Source organism: Triticum urartu, chromosome 1A (assembly GCF_056163025.1).
Source record: "Triticum urartu cultivar PI428250 chromosome 1A, HENAU_Tu73, whole genome shotgun sequence".
Classification (NCBI taxonomy): domain Eukaryota; kingdom Viridiplantae; phylum Streptophyta; class Magnoliopsida; order Poales; family Poaceae; genus Triticum; species Triticum urartu.
In genome coordinates, this window is record NC_141873.1 from 590684978 (window position 1) to 590700268 (window position 15291).

Sequence of the window (15291 nt, forward strand, 5' to 3'; positions counted from 1 at the left end):
ACGTCCAAAGATGATTTGCGCCTTCTCTCTGCAGCTAGGCACCGAAGGCTTTTCATATGTTGGGTACTTTGTAAGGGAAGTCTCTGCTGATGTTGGTACATTCGGTCATCTCTCACAGTTTTACTACTCCCTTCGTCCCATAGTGTAGTGTCGAAAAACGTCTTACATTATGAGACGAAGGGAGTAGTAAAGGTCTTGCTCGTTTGTGGCCTAGAATTCGACCTATGTCAAAGCCACTCCGGGTCTAGGTTGCTGATGGGGAATCATTATCTGTGAACGGGAGGTGCAAGTTTGCGAGTACTCTATCCAAGGGCATCATGTTCGGTCTACCTTGAAACTTTTTCCCTTCGGAAGCTATGATCTAATTTTGGGAATGGACTGGCTGGAGTCTAGGGAGATGATGATGGCGAACTGGTGTAACAAGACCATGATCTTCAAGCACAAAGGGCAGTTCATCCGCCTGTTGGGAGTCACAGCAAGAGCTGATGCTTGTCCACCCATTTCCTCTGTTCAATTTCAGATGCTACAAGTATAGGAATCAGTGCTTCATATGTTACAAATCTGTGATGTCAAACCTGAAACTGAAGAAACCGTTCTGCCTGAGGAAATTGAACAGTTGTTGTAGAAGTTTCGGGCCCTGTTCGATAAACCCAAGGGATTGCCACCACAACGAGAGTTTGATCACTCCATTGAGTTGTTTCCAGGGGCTCAACCAATCAAGCTTTGGCCGTATCGTTATAACCCAGCGCAAAAGGATGAAATTGAAGCCCAGACTGTAGATCTACTTGCTGAAGGGATCATCCAGATTAGAAGGAGTCCTTTTGCCTCACAGGTCCTGTTGGTTCATAAGAAAGATGGGACTTGGCGCTTATGCATGGATTATCGTCACTTGAATGCCATCACTGTGAAGAACATGTATCCCTTGCCCGTTACAAACGAGTTGCTTGACGAGTTGCATGGGGCAACTTGGTTTACAAGCCTGGATTTGCGGTCCGGTTATCATCAGATTTGGATGGATCCTTGGAATGAAGCTAAAACTGCCTTCTCTACGCATCACATACACTTCGAGTTCAAGGTCATGTCTTACGGTGTCACTGGTGGCCCGTCTAACTTCAAGTCTGGGATGAACACAGTGCTCGTGCCTGTGTTACGTAAAGGTGTTCCGGTCTTCATAGATGACAGTTTAGTCTTCAGCAGTATTTTGGAAGTGCACGTGTCGCGGTTACGCTTAGTGTTACAGTTATTGCATTAGAACTCCTTGAAGATGATGCGAATCAACCTGTGGTTGAGTTGGTTAGGTGGACAGTGGTATCCCCAATCCATCAAGGTTTAAATCCTGATGCTCGCATTATTTCTGAATTTATTTTAGGATTTCTGGCGATGCGCTAAAAAAAAACTCCTTGAAGATGAACGGAAGCAAGTGTACTTTTGCCCACAACTGATGTACTTGGCGCATGTGATCAGGAAAGAAGGTGTGCGCAAAGACCTGAGCAATGTAGAGAAGGTGCAGAACTGGCCGTCCCCCACTATAGTTGAAGAGTTGCGTCAGCTTTTGGGACTAGCCGGCTATTATCGAAAGTTTGTTCGCCATTTTGGTATTATTAGCCGGCTGTTGACTAATTTGCTCAAAAAATGGGTAGTTTTCAAATGGACTTTTATTCATAATGAGGCCTTCTTAGCCTTTAAGACTGCTCTCACCACTTCCCTTGTCCTTTTTTTTCAAAAAGGAGGATAACCTCCAGCCTCTGCATCTGGGAGATGCATACGGTCATTTTATTGATTATTCTTGTGGACCTTACAAAGTATAACAATAATATGCCTGAATCCACCATCTTGGCAGCATCTGCCGCTACTCATATCCAGATGATGAAGGGGTGCAAGCTGGGCCACGTACCCATACCTCTCACCTAAGCCTAACATCTAAAGTCGGAGGCCCCGACCAAGCCATCTGCCGGGTATGGGACTCAAACCGGTCTGACGTATTCACATGTGTCGTCGCCGCCATCTTCCACTGGTCCATCTTCAGAGCAGATTGAGATGACAACCTTGGCAGGTCCTCCGCCATCGCCGCCACCACGACGCCAAACGACGACCTTTCACCTACGCGAGCCTTGGCTGGTCCTCCGCCATTGACGCCACCACGACGCCAACCGACAACCTCCACCTATGCGACTCCATCTCCAAGCACCGGACATAAATCCATGCTAGGAAAGGGCCGCACCACTACAGTCGCCCACCACCCACAAGCGCCACCCAACCCCAAGGTTCCCAAAGCGGCGCCTTCAAGAAGGGAACGACGCCGTGAGCGCCGCCGCCACCCAACAGAGTTAGGGCTTTCGCCTGGGAAACCTAGGGGAAGGTGAAGTGAGGAGATCAGTCCATACTGACGCCTCTAAGGTGGAAAACGGCGCCCTCAGGAGTCGCCGTTGGCGCGGCCGGTCATGGCCGGCCAGGGATTTCACCCGAACTAGATCTCCGCCACCAGCAGCATCTCCTGTACAGAACCGGCGACCAAGAGGAAGCGCGACCCGACCAGGCTGGCCTGCACGCCGAACAGGGGAGGAAGGGACACGCTAGATCGCGCACACCGACCGCCGCAGAAGCTGCCGCCGGCCGCCAACGACCACCGGATCCCGCCGCCCGCGCGGCCGGGACACCGGACCACCACCCGCACGGCTGTTAGCCGGCCGTGCCTTGCCAATGGAGCCGCCGCTCCAGATCCAGGGTTCCCCACACAGGAGCAGGGCAACCGAGGCCCCGCCGCCACCATCCTTGGCGCCCTGGGCTTGCCCGGCGGTTGCCTTAGGCGGCGGCGAGGGACGGAGGAGGGGAGGGGGTGAGGAGGAGTGGTGGCTAGGGTTGGGAGGAGGCTGCCCTGAGGAGGGGGAGCGTGGAGGGGGAGGAGTAGGCCCAGGTCAAACACCCACCACTTCCCTTGTCCCGGCCTTACCAGACTTCTCGAAACCCTTTGTAATCGAGATTGACGCATCTGCTACTGGGATTGGTGCAGTTCTTATGCGAAACCACCATCCATTGGAATTTCTCAGCCAAACCTTGGGGCCCAGACTACATGCACTCTCAACCTATGAGAATGAGTGCCTTGCTATATTAACGGCAGTGGACCGATGGCGTTCTTACCCACTGTCATCTGAATTTGTCATTCGCACGGATCATCGTAGCTTGTCGTGCTTGGATGAGCAACGTTTAGCGACACCATGGCAGCAAAAGGCTCTTTCCAAGTTAGTGGGGCTGCTGATGCGTTGTCCCGGCCGGCAGCCTTCCTTTGAACTGTCTACTGTTTCGGTTTGTATTCCGCAATGGTTAGATGAAGTTAAGCAAGGTTATCAGTCTGACCCTCAATGCATCAGGCTTTTGGCCGTTGCTGATAGGTAATCACTGCCTGACGGTACCTTTCGTGTGTGTGCTAGACTGATTCGTTACAAGGGCAGAGTGCGGATTGGAGCTAATGTAGTGATGCAGAACAAGGTACTCCAAGAATTTCATGCAGGGGCGATTGGGGGGTATTTAGGAGTGCAGGCTACCTACAGTAGGATCATCCAACACTTCGCGTGGCCTCAGTTCAAATAGTCTGTGAAGTTGTTTGTTGGCAATTGTGCGGTCTGCAAATAGGCTAAGCCAGAATTTCATCCCAGCTTGGGGTATGGTGACCCTTGAGTTTTTTGGAAGGTTTGCCCACGTCCAAAGGATACAATTAATGCAGTGTTGGTGGTGGTTGACAAGCTTACTTGGTACGCCCACTTCATTCCTTTGAAGCACCCTTTCACGGTGTTGCAGGTTGCTATAGCTTACATGGAGTATGTGTTTAAGCTCCATGGTCCCCCCGATGCTATGGTTTCGGGCCAGGATGGAATCTTTACTGGAGAGGTGTGGCGCGAGTTGTGCAGACTGTCTCACACCACCCTCAACTTATCTTCGGCACTACAGAGCGTGCCAACCACTGCATGGAGTTGTACCTCCGCTGCTTTGTTCACAATTGCCCCAGTAAGTGGTCTGAATGGTTGGCCTTGGCTGAATTCTGGTACAACATGTCTTATCACTCCACACTCAAGTCTACTATGTTTGAGGTCCTTTATGGACACAAGCCATGCTTCTTTGGCCTTACTAATGTCATGGATGAAGCTGTGACTGACCTAACAAAGTGGACAGAAGAGAGGGCAACAGTGGTGGTGCTGCTGCGACGGCATCTGAACAAAGCTCGTCAGCACATGAAGGACAAGGCGGATCAGCAACGCTCTGACCGGGTGTTTGCAGTGGGCGACTGGGTTTATCTAAAAGTCCAGCCGTATGCATAGTCTTCGGTGGTTGTTCGAGCTATCCATAAGTTAGCGTTTCGCTATTTTGGTCCCTTTCAGGTTCTACAACGCGTGGATGAGGTGGCATACCAGATTGACCTGCCTGAGCAGGCGTGAATCCACCTAGTGTTTCATGTCTCTCAACTTCGAGCGGGTGTTACGCCAACGACTACAATCCTGGCAGAAAATGCGGGTGCTTGGTGACGAGACGACTTGCTTCCTCTTAAAGTACCTGCGGCCATCATCGCCAAAGCGCGTCATCTAGAGAGGGCTGCGAAAAGTGGAACAAGTACTGGTGTAATAACCCAAATTTTGGGGTTATTATTTAATTTATATGGTAATGGATAATTATTTTTGTTATGCTTATAATTTTGGTTTTTAACTGCAATTTAGTCATATGAGAATAAGTGCATGCATTCATCTATGAATGGATTAGTAGAGACGCAACCGTGAGAGAGAGAAATAGATGAACAGAGATTGGCTTTGAAGACTCTTCTCCAGATAAGCAACTAATTTACTAGAAGTAGTACGTGTGCCTGCATGTAGTTTATGAGAGACAAGTACTACTAGTACATACACATGTAGATGGAGTTGGTTTGTGTTGACCCCGGTAAATGGTACTAGTCGGCACATCTTTTTCCTGCGTCGCCAGATGCATGCATGTGCTGCATGGCTAGAAACCCAAGTTCCCTACGTGGACAGCAACGTGGCCTGATACTAGAGGATCGTACAAATAGAAAATGGAAGTCAGCTTTTATGTGTCCTGTACGTGGCCATTTCTTAGTGCTTAAGGGAGAGCCAGGCCAAGATATTTTAGACTCGCACCGGGGCTCGCCTCCTATAAATAGCTGCTGGTCACGCTGCTCTTGCACAGCTCCGAGAGAGAGAAGTAGGGACTAGAGGAGAGAGCCTGAGAGAAGGAAAGATACCGGGAAGATAGAGAGAAGGGAGAGATGAAGAATTCATGCATGCATCCATATTTGGAGGAGAATAGAGCGTGTTTTTTTTAGGAGAATAGAGCGTGTTGGTGCTGCTGGAGGGAAGAACCGAGCCATATATCGGAGGAATATTAGTATAAGTGTGTTCGTCAGATTTTATACAAAGATGATGGAGTTTCATCTTCTGGCAGAATATTATTTTAAAGGAGAAATCATATTATCTGAGGCAAGTAGCTGCTTTACTAACTCTCAAAACCGTTATCTTGCTTTGATTATCTGATAATATTGTTGCACCTTGATCTTTGTTGATCCTTGAGAGAGGGATGTGTTGTCCTCATAATCCATTTGTTGATGGAACCAGAGTATTCTGGAGGAACTCATGAAAAGTCATGAGTGCATTGTCTTCGACTGATATTTCAGTGATCCCATCATTGATTCAAACACATATCCATCTATATTGGTGTCACGACAGCAACCGCATTGTACCGATCATAGTTCAGGTATGAGACTGTCTGAGCTCTCCACTAAGGACGGACCTTGTTCGGGAACGTGTCGGTGATGGATCCATAGGAGCGACCGACATTAGTAAGTCCAGGTGTCCGGGTCTTAGTGGGTACAAGAGCTCTGCTCTACTAGAGCCTATGTGGTTCTAGTCGAGACTGTCGACGTCGGAGTATCCCTCTTAAGAGCGTAAAAGTATGAAATTTCACCCCTGTGACTCCCAGGTTGGGAAGCTTGCGGTTATGTGTGACGCCAATAAATTCATGGTTGTTTCCATTAAATCCAGTTATATGTTCTTTTGTCCATTTACATCAAAGTATGTTTCAATGATTATTACCTTGTTCAGTTCATCTGTTGATCTACATCATCATACTATTCTGTTGAATAGTGAAGTACCTGCTTGCTGAGTATGACTTGTCGTACTCACCCTTGCTTCCTCTGTTTTTAGATGCAGTCGTCGACTAACGTAAGAATGTGCAGAAGATGTCGTCATTCAGAACTAGGCTTGACCAGAGGGTGGGAAACGACTAGAGGATAAAATATTGAGCCATTTGTAAATGTAAAGAATTTGTATAGTCAATATATGAGCTTTTGTGATCCACTGCTGGTTTATGCCTACTTTATCACGCCTTGCGTGACTATAGGCCTCTGGTCTATAGGCGCGCGGCGGCTGTCTCGCTTAGGCCCGGTCTCGGGGTGTGACAACTGGTGCAAGATTCAGTTAACTAATATGAATTCAGTGAACAACAATACTCAGTTAACTGCATAGTTCACAACAAGATTCAGTGAAAACAGAATTTGCTAAAATTCCAGCTAACACTTGTTTCCATATCTGGAACCCTAGAATTCCACAAACAAAATTTGCTACTAGAGAGAGGGAGGGAAGGGCTGGACCAGCACCATATGGCACAAGCTCAATGAAATTTCCTTCAAATGTGGTGACTACGAAAACTCTGTGATGGATGAATTTGTTGTGGCCGCACAATCTTCCTCCTCGACGCAGTTGCCGCCTGCCACGCCGGCCAGCCAAGGTGACTGACTATGTTCACCACACCTTGCCCCAGACCACTCCCTCGTCGATGGATCCGGAGCCGCCACCACCGCCCTACCCGCGCGAGAGAGGAGAGAGATAGACGACGATGGATGGGAGAGAGGGCCGGCCCAATCGCTTTGGACACGGGCGTTAATGGCCGTTAGCAGCATGTCGTCACCGCGGCCGGCCCACCGGGGGTTCTTTTCACCTTTCCCTCACGGTACTACTTCCCAAGGATGCCCTCGGTGTCCAGGGGTCACGGCTGCGAGTGATCGGCCACGTCAAAACGCTCTCAGAAAGCGAATCAGTATTTTTGCCACTGTCAAAATTTCGGCACGGTGCAAAGTGTCACATTTTGTAAGTTGTGATTTTTCGAGAGCTATGACGCTAAAGTGATGGTTTTACTCCCAGAAACTTGGCAAATAGTTTGGACATGCTATGTGACAAGCTGATGGGTTGGAAGTCTGTCCACGTTCTCGGCATCCGAATGAGCACAATCAAGGCACGATTGGGCAAGTGAAGATTTTTTTTTGAATAAAGACACCCAAAGGGCATCTTAAATCTGATTATCATTGAGGAAAACAAAGGCCAGTACAATGGATAGACAACTGGACGTAGAACGACCAGTAAAAGATAAAATTACAATAAAAAGCATACTAGTCTTCTTCTTCCTCTGATTGTACGCTGCCCGCCGGTGATTGAAAATTGCACTGAACCAACAGCAAAGAAAAGCAACACCTGCAAATGCCCTCGCCATACAAGGCTTTGAAGACCACAACAGCCACTCGCCCCTTGAGACGAGATCTAAAAGTCGTTGAAGCAGCATCGGCTGGAGCATGACCCCAAACAGAACAAGCTTGCAATCCACCACCACCAGATCAGAGGGTTGGAGAAACCGTGTTAAGCCACAGAACAACACAGAAGAAGATGTCGTGGTCGCCACACCAAACGCCAGCCAAAAGTACTCTTTGAAAGACACACAAACTGCCAAGATCTTAAGGGAACCAACCGATCTGGGGACACAAACTCTCACAGGCCCTTCGCCGGCGCCGGATCAGACGTCGTCGAGGTAGGGAGAGACCGAAGAGACTTTATTCCAACACACCATCGTCGTCAGCACCTCGTCGATGCTGCCGAAGAAACAAAAACCTAAGAAAAATAAAACAAGACGGACGGGGTGAAGATTTAGTTCAAGCTTGACTGGGGCCATACATAAAAAAGGGGCTCGATTTTTTTTTTGAGAATCAAAAGGACTCGATTAGGACAGCTCTCCGATTCGAACCCAGCCGAAAGCCTTGGCAACCAATATACGTTTGGCAAATTTGTTATTTTTTCCCTTTGGTCACGTACGTACTCCTGGCAGCGTACACTAGTGCAAAACCGGGCAATAGCACCGGTTCGTAAGGCCCTTTAGTGCCGGTTACATAACCGGCACTAAAGTGTGGTCACTAAAGGCCCCCTCCTTAGTACCGGTTCAGCACGAACCGGTGCTAAAGGGCAACCACGTGGCACGAGCCAGCTCCGGGGGCCGGGAGCCCTTTAGTACCGGTTGGTAACACCAACCGGTACTAAATGTTTTTGTTTTATTTTTTATTTTTCAATTAAATTTGTCTTATCAATTTAATTTAGGATTGTTTTACGTTATAATGAGTTGTAGTCGTCATCATCATCATCATCATCATCGCATATTAATAAATAAATAAACTCTAGCTAGCTAAAAATCATCGTAGTCGTCTAATTATATATACCATACTATTTAATCATCATAGTCATTACCGCTAGCTATCTAATCATCACCAACACTGGCTGGCTTAAAGAGGAAACATTCACTTTGTAACAGAAACAAAGATATCATCGAGTTCAACATAATCATCACCAACATCGAAATTCAGGACACGGACATGAGACAAGTACTAATTAATTAATTAAGAGCATGAACTAGTAGCTAGCTACTCCTGCTGCTCCCTCTCAGGTAGAATAGCATAGAATATGTATAGCTCTCCTGATTCATCATACTGGAGCATGCAGATGAATCTGTCTCCTAATCTTGGGTTGCGCTTCTCCTTACTGCCTTCTAGTACTTCTCTGCGATCGTTAACAATTTTGCTCCAATCTTTCACTATCAAGCATTCTTCGCTTTCAGAAATCCTGAATGCACTCATGTGCAATGTAGGATATCTTGGCCGTAAGCTAACCATTGACATGTGACCTTTAGTCTCGATCCACTGAGGCACAACTGTCATCGGAAGTCCCTGTTGAAGAACATCGTATAGTAATTAATATACTAAGCAATGAAAGTTTAGCTTCAAAAATAATGTATGCAAAAGATGCACTAATTAAGGACAAATAGTTAAAATCTTACCATCTTTCGATTATAGATGTGACCGTAGTTCAATACGATCACCATTGGTCGCACGTTTTGAGTACTAACATTTCTAAGTTCAGGAATTTTTTTTTGTCTTGACGTTATTAAGATCCTCAAGCCATGAAACATAATGACTTATCTCCTCGCAGTTTAGTTGAGCCCCGGGGCAGTAGTAGGTCCTGTCTACCAAGCGCCGGACATGTTTGCTTGAACCGAAATAAGCTGACAATACAAATTAGTTGTCAACTATTTTTGAATAAACTGTATCAAAGATATAAACATATGCATGCATGGTTGAGAAAAACTCACATAATGGTAGAACTGGAGACGTTTGCACATCAACCCAGATGTCTATATTACCTTCAATATCATCTTCCGAACGAATATTAAAAGTGATAACCATATCAGGCTCAAATGCATAAGCTTTGCATAGTGCTTGTCAAGTTTTGCATTCAAAATGGGTATATGTGTCTCCATTATATAATTTGACGTTGAAAGTATACCCATGCTCCGTCTTCAAGTAAACTCTCTTTACCTCCATATCATCTATAGCACTAAAACCTATCTTATCCAAGACAAAAATTCTTGCATGGCAGGGGATGCGCTAGTAGAATAGTGAAAATTTAAAATTATAAGTTGAAGCAAATGAAACATAAGTTTTGCATTCAAATAATAATTGCCAAAGTGACTTACTGTATCAATTTCGAATGTCTCATCCAGCTTGATGCTGAAGTGTCTACCATCAATAAGGAAATTTCTGTCGCACAGGCCGCGCTGGTCTTCACAGTGTTCGCACATAATGAAATCATTTTCGTCGTCAGATGACATTTTCTATGTTCATATAGGTGAAACATTAAACACCTATTACTATCTAACATTAATTAATATCTAGCCAAATATATATTCATCTAACATTTGACATTAATATATCTAACTAAACCCATATTAAAATTCTATCATATGAATGAAATATCGTTTGAAAAAGACGACTAAACAAGTTTGCTTAAAACTTATTTATTCTTAAATCTCCACCCTCAACGGAGGGGCTCTTGTACAAAATAGACTTACTAAGTAATAACCCCATAGAATCTATCTATATAAAGATAAAGAGGCAATCGTGTCAGGAAGCGAGTTTTTTTTAAATAAACAGAAAAACGCATTAACAAATAATATTTTACTTAGATCATCAAATCTCAGATACCTAAATTTTCTTACTAAAAATAGACTAGTTATATTAATTATTGAACTAGTTCAAATCTCATATACCTAAATAAATTAGTTCGACAATTTTCTTACTAAAAATAAACTAGTTATATTAATTATTCAACTAGTTCAAATCTCTAGTTCGACAATTTTCTATCTAGCTAATTCATCTAACATTCGATCATCTAATTAACTTTTCTAAAGAACAGAAAAAAGTAAAAAAAAATGTGTGTCTGTATGTATGTGTATGTGTGCATGTACGTGTATGTATATATGTGTGTATATATGCATGTGTGTGTGTCCCCGTACGCCGCGTACGGGGCGGGGGCGGCGTACGTACGGGGCGGCGGCGTACGTGTGCGACGACGACGGACGGCGCGCGGAGGGGAGAGCGAGACGTACCGCGGCGGAACGACGACGGACGGCGGCGCGCGGCGTTCGGGGCGGCGGCGCGAGACGGCGGGGACGACGACGACGACGACGGACGACGGGCGGCGGCGGCGACGACTGGCCGGGCGACGGGCGCGCGCGAGAGTTGTGATTGAGACGAAAGAAGTGGAGATCTAACTGAATTTTCGCAAGTGTTGTATATATAGGAGAGGCCTTTAGTACCGGTTGGAGCCACCAATCGGTACTAAAGGCCTGCTCTTCCCGCCTCCTGGCCTGGCCAAAGTTGGTCACAGAAATGCTGACAGAAACCCCAGCCACAGAAATGCTGACGCGTGGATGCCTATTGGTCCCGGTTGGTGCCACCAACCGGGACCAAAGGCCCTCCTGCCTGGGCTCGGCGCACAGCGCACAGGCCACGTGGAGCCCCATGTGTCCCGGTTCTGGACTGAACCGGGACTAAAGGGCCAGAGCATTAGTAACGACCCTTTAGTCCCGGTTCAGAAACCGGGACAAAAGGCCCTTACCAACCGGGGCTAATGGGTCGTTTTCTACTAGTGTAGCAACTTGGCGCATCAAAAGAAAATTGTCATGCAAGCTTCATTCTTTGATAAATGCAGACAGATTGAGGGCCAGTAAGTTCTTCATGTGCCTCACTCTGATCACCAGCGACTTGGCAAACAGTTTGGACATGCTATGTGGCAAGCTGATGGGTCGGAAGTCGCCCACGTTCTCCGCATCCACTTTCTTTCTTTTATTGAGGGGTTAAACCAAGCTTTATTGATCAAAGCTCACATGTTGTGAAATACAAAATGGGTCATGGGGCTCAACAAACCATATATGTTGACCCTAATCCAAGGAGTGTGAAAACTTGGCTAACCTATATATCGGCATCACCATTAGTAGCTCTGCCTTCAAACTTAAAAAAAGGTTCAACAAAGAGCTCTTTGTTTAATCTCGGAAATAATAGCACCTGAGCCACCTTGGTTAAAACATGAGATATCGTTGATAGCTTGCTTGGAATCTGATGTGATGACAATGTTCTGTAGCATTAGATCTTCAGCCAAAGCCAGACCCCCTCGGCAAGCTATAGTCTCGAGCGTCGCAACATCTGTAATGCCCATAATCACCAAGGTAGAATTTCCCAAGAAATTCCAGGCATCATCTTTGCAAACTGCGGCTGCAGCCGCCCTTGCACAATCAGGGCGCGATTGGGCCAGTGAAGATTTAGTTCAAGCTTGACTGGCGCCATACATAAATAAAAGGGCTCGATTTTTTTTAATTTTTTTTTGAGAATCAAAAGGACTCGATAAGGACTGCTCTCCGATTCGAACCCTGCCGAAAGCCCTGGCAACCAATATACGTTTGGCAAATTTGCTTTTTTTTTCTCTTTGGTCACGTACGTACTCCTGGCAGCGTAGATATTCTACTATACTCCTTCCTATACTATCTACTCGTATATAATTAGGCAAGGGAGTCCGGGTCGTGTTGGAGTTGGAACACTGGCCGGAGTCGGTCGGTCTATCTATGATCTATATCTATCCTATATAAACAAGGAGAGGACCTGCAGGAGCGCAGCATCAATCAAATCAAACCATACAAGTCGGCCATCAATGGCGCCGTGGTCTGAACTCCCAGAGGACCTCCTAGCCCAGGTCTTTGCGCGCATCTTTTTCCCTGCCCATCGTGCTTACTTTCAGGCCGTGTGCCGTTCTTGGCGCTCTGCAGCGCGGCCCCCTGCGCGGCAGCTTCCGTGGATCGTGTTCCCGCATGGTGGGGTCATGATCCCCTTTAACCGTGCTATGCACCGTGCCGTCTCCTACCCCAAAGCCATAACGAGCTGCATTGGTATGGCTCCCGCCAACCGTGCTCTGCACCAGTTTTTCTCCTTGCCCAAGACGATGACTTGCTTTGGCTCTACCGATGGTTGGATCGCCATCGACGACCGTGTGGGCAAGATGCATAGGAACTACTTGTTGCACAACATGTTTTCTGGCACGACATTGTGTCTCCCCGAGTTGGACGCTGCCATCGGCCATGTTTCCAAGCTTTTCAACATACGCAAGGTGCTGTTGCGGTCCACCCCGGATGACGTCATTGCTCTCATGACCAACCATAGCAGTTGCCCCATCATCTTAACCCGGATTGGGAAGGGTGTGTGGTTGCCCAAGTCTTATGCAGCTTCCCTCGTCAGCATCATCGATGTTGCTTTTCTTGGAGACAGACTTTACGGGGTCACCAAGGATGAGGATCTCGTCTTCCTTGACATGGCCTTCAATGATAGCGGCGTACCCATGGTTACCGGTGGCAAGTGTGTCATCGGAGAAGGTTTTGACTATGATGATTATGGCGACCATGACACAAAGTATGATGACTTGACCAAGATGACCAAGAAGGATATGGTTCCTCCAGAATACCAATATATTGTTGTTGACAAGTCCATGAAGAATGACATCGAAACCATGTGGTACCTGATCGAGTCGCGTGGGAAGATGCTCATGGTGAGGCGACAAGTGGTATCGCCTTCTGAGTTCACTCACAAGGTAGAGGTTTTCGAGGCCGATATGAGTGCAGCCATGTGGGTGCCAGTGGAGGCGGGGCTAGAAGACCAGGCGCTTTTCATCAGCAGACGGTTCAGCAAGTCTGTCTCTGCTGCTTTCAGCAGGGAGATACAAAAAGATGCTATTTATTTTGCTGACACAGAAGATGTATTCGACATGAGGTCCCAAACAGTGATTGCCGGCCAAGGGGATGATTTCGATGACTACAACACATACCTAAGGTTATCCAAGTCGAGGGAGCTAACGTGGGTCTTTCCTCCGGAGCTAGTAGCTTAATTAGTTATTATTACTCCCTTGTTACATTTTCTTTTTGTCGTTAATAATTGTACGATCGATTAGCGCGACTGCATGCATGCAATAAAATGTGTTGACATTTGCTGGGGAAAATATGTATATGTATGAACAGAGTGGTTGTACGATTACATCGGGTCACACTAATCAATCACATCACATCACAGATCCTTCCACAACGAAGCAGCTAGTTCTTCCTTTCTCGCCAAACAAGTCCTGCTAATCAGAAGCTAGCCGATATGTTGGTAGCAGCGCTTGTTGTCAGTTACACTTAAAATCATCAGACAGTCTTGAATATTTTGGTCCAGAAATTTGCCTTCGGGCAATATGTTTTTTCACGCCCTCTGGTTGCGACTGCCGACGAGACCTCCTCGCTGGCGCCTTCAACACCCGCTCGCTTTCCTGGCGTTCACGCGCCCCCTAGTGGGCTGTGGCCCATTCGCTTGATCGGTCCTCGCTCGACCTGCTGCTGCTCGCTCGCTCGATCGGTGCTCGCTGGTTTAGTACCTTTTTTTTTCTTCTTGCGAGCACTTGTCAAAAGAGCCTTGTTGTTTAAAAAGGAAAAAAAATGAGCAATAAATCAAAATAAACCGTGAATTAAAACATGGACATGAATTTTCATAAAAGTTCACCAAAATTGAAAAACATTTCATCGAATTTGAAAAAGTTCATTGAATTTGAAAAAAAATTCATCGAATTTGAAAACTAGTTCATCGGTTTTGAAAAAAAGTTCATCGACTTTGAAAAACTTCATCAAATTTGAAAAACAAATTCATCGGATTTGAAAAAGTTCATCTAACTTGTAAAAAAGTTCATTGAACTTGAAAAAGTTCATCGAATTAGAAAAAAAAAAGTTCACCAGTTTTGAAAGAAGTTCATTGAATTCGAAAAAAAAGTTCATCGAATTTGAAAATAGTTCATCGGCTTTCAAAAAGTCCATCAAATTCGAAAAACTTCATTGAATTTGAATTTTTTTTCACCAAACTAGATTAAAGTTCACGAATTTCAAACGAAAATTACTGTATCATAGAAAAAGGTTAGAAAAAAGGTAAAATGGAAATGAATGAAAATAGAAAAAAATAAAGAAAAAAGAAAGAAGAAAAGAAAACGAAAATTACTGTATCATAGAAAAGAAAACCTATAACTAGACACGTCAACCGTAGGTGGCCGATTGGTTACGACAGCTAAGGTTGCTCCAGGCGGTCGCAAGTTCGACTCGCGGTAACATACACGCTTTCTGTCGCTTTCTTTTCTGCGTCTTTAAAACCAAAAGAAAGGACTATGGGCCGGCCCAACGTGGACAAGTGGGGTGTGCGCCCTGTACCATTAACCCAAACCCATGTCCTCGAAATACTGGAGCATCTGCTAGGAATAAGCTCAGGCCGTGCCACTGCCAGTGTACTCCATGTCTTGCTTTAAGCTACCTCGAGGTCTATGTGAACACATAAATTCATTGATCCAGAAATTCTGGTGGGGAAGAAAAGAGGGCAAAGAAAACCGAGTTGGGTTTCATGAAGCGTTTTGACGGGACCAAAGTATGCGGGAGGTCTACGTTTACGTGATATCAAGCTTTTCAATCTCGCTCTCTTGGCACGACAAGCTTGGCGAGTACTCACAGGCCCCAACTCTTTGAGTGCAAGAATATTAAAGGCGAAGTACTTTGCAACAACTGAGTTTTTACATGTGATCTTGGGAGTGC

At 46.0% G+C, this 15291-nt stretch overlaps 2 protein-coding genes across 2 annotated transcripts; both read left to right on the top strand.

Moving 5' to 3' along the window:
* The first annotated feature begins 3962 nt into the window (after positions 1–3962).
* On the top strand, positions 3963–4430 carry LOC147993207 (uncharacterized). Its single transcript, XM_087539256.1, has 2 exons — positions 3963–4283; positions 4374–4430. The coding sequence occupies exons 1-2, from the start codon at positions 3963–3965 to the stop codon at positions 4428–4430; spliced, it is 378 nt and encodes a 125-aa protein (XP_087395382.1).
* Positions 4431–12353: 7923 nt separating this feature from the next.
* LOC147993208 (uncharacterized) lies at positions 12354–13577 on the top strand. Its single transcript, XM_087539257.1, has one exon. The coding sequence runs from the start codon at positions 12354–12356 to the stop codon at positions 13575–13577; it is 1224 nt and encodes a 407-aa protein (XP_087395383.1).
* Positions 13578–15291: the final 1714 nt, after the last annotated feature.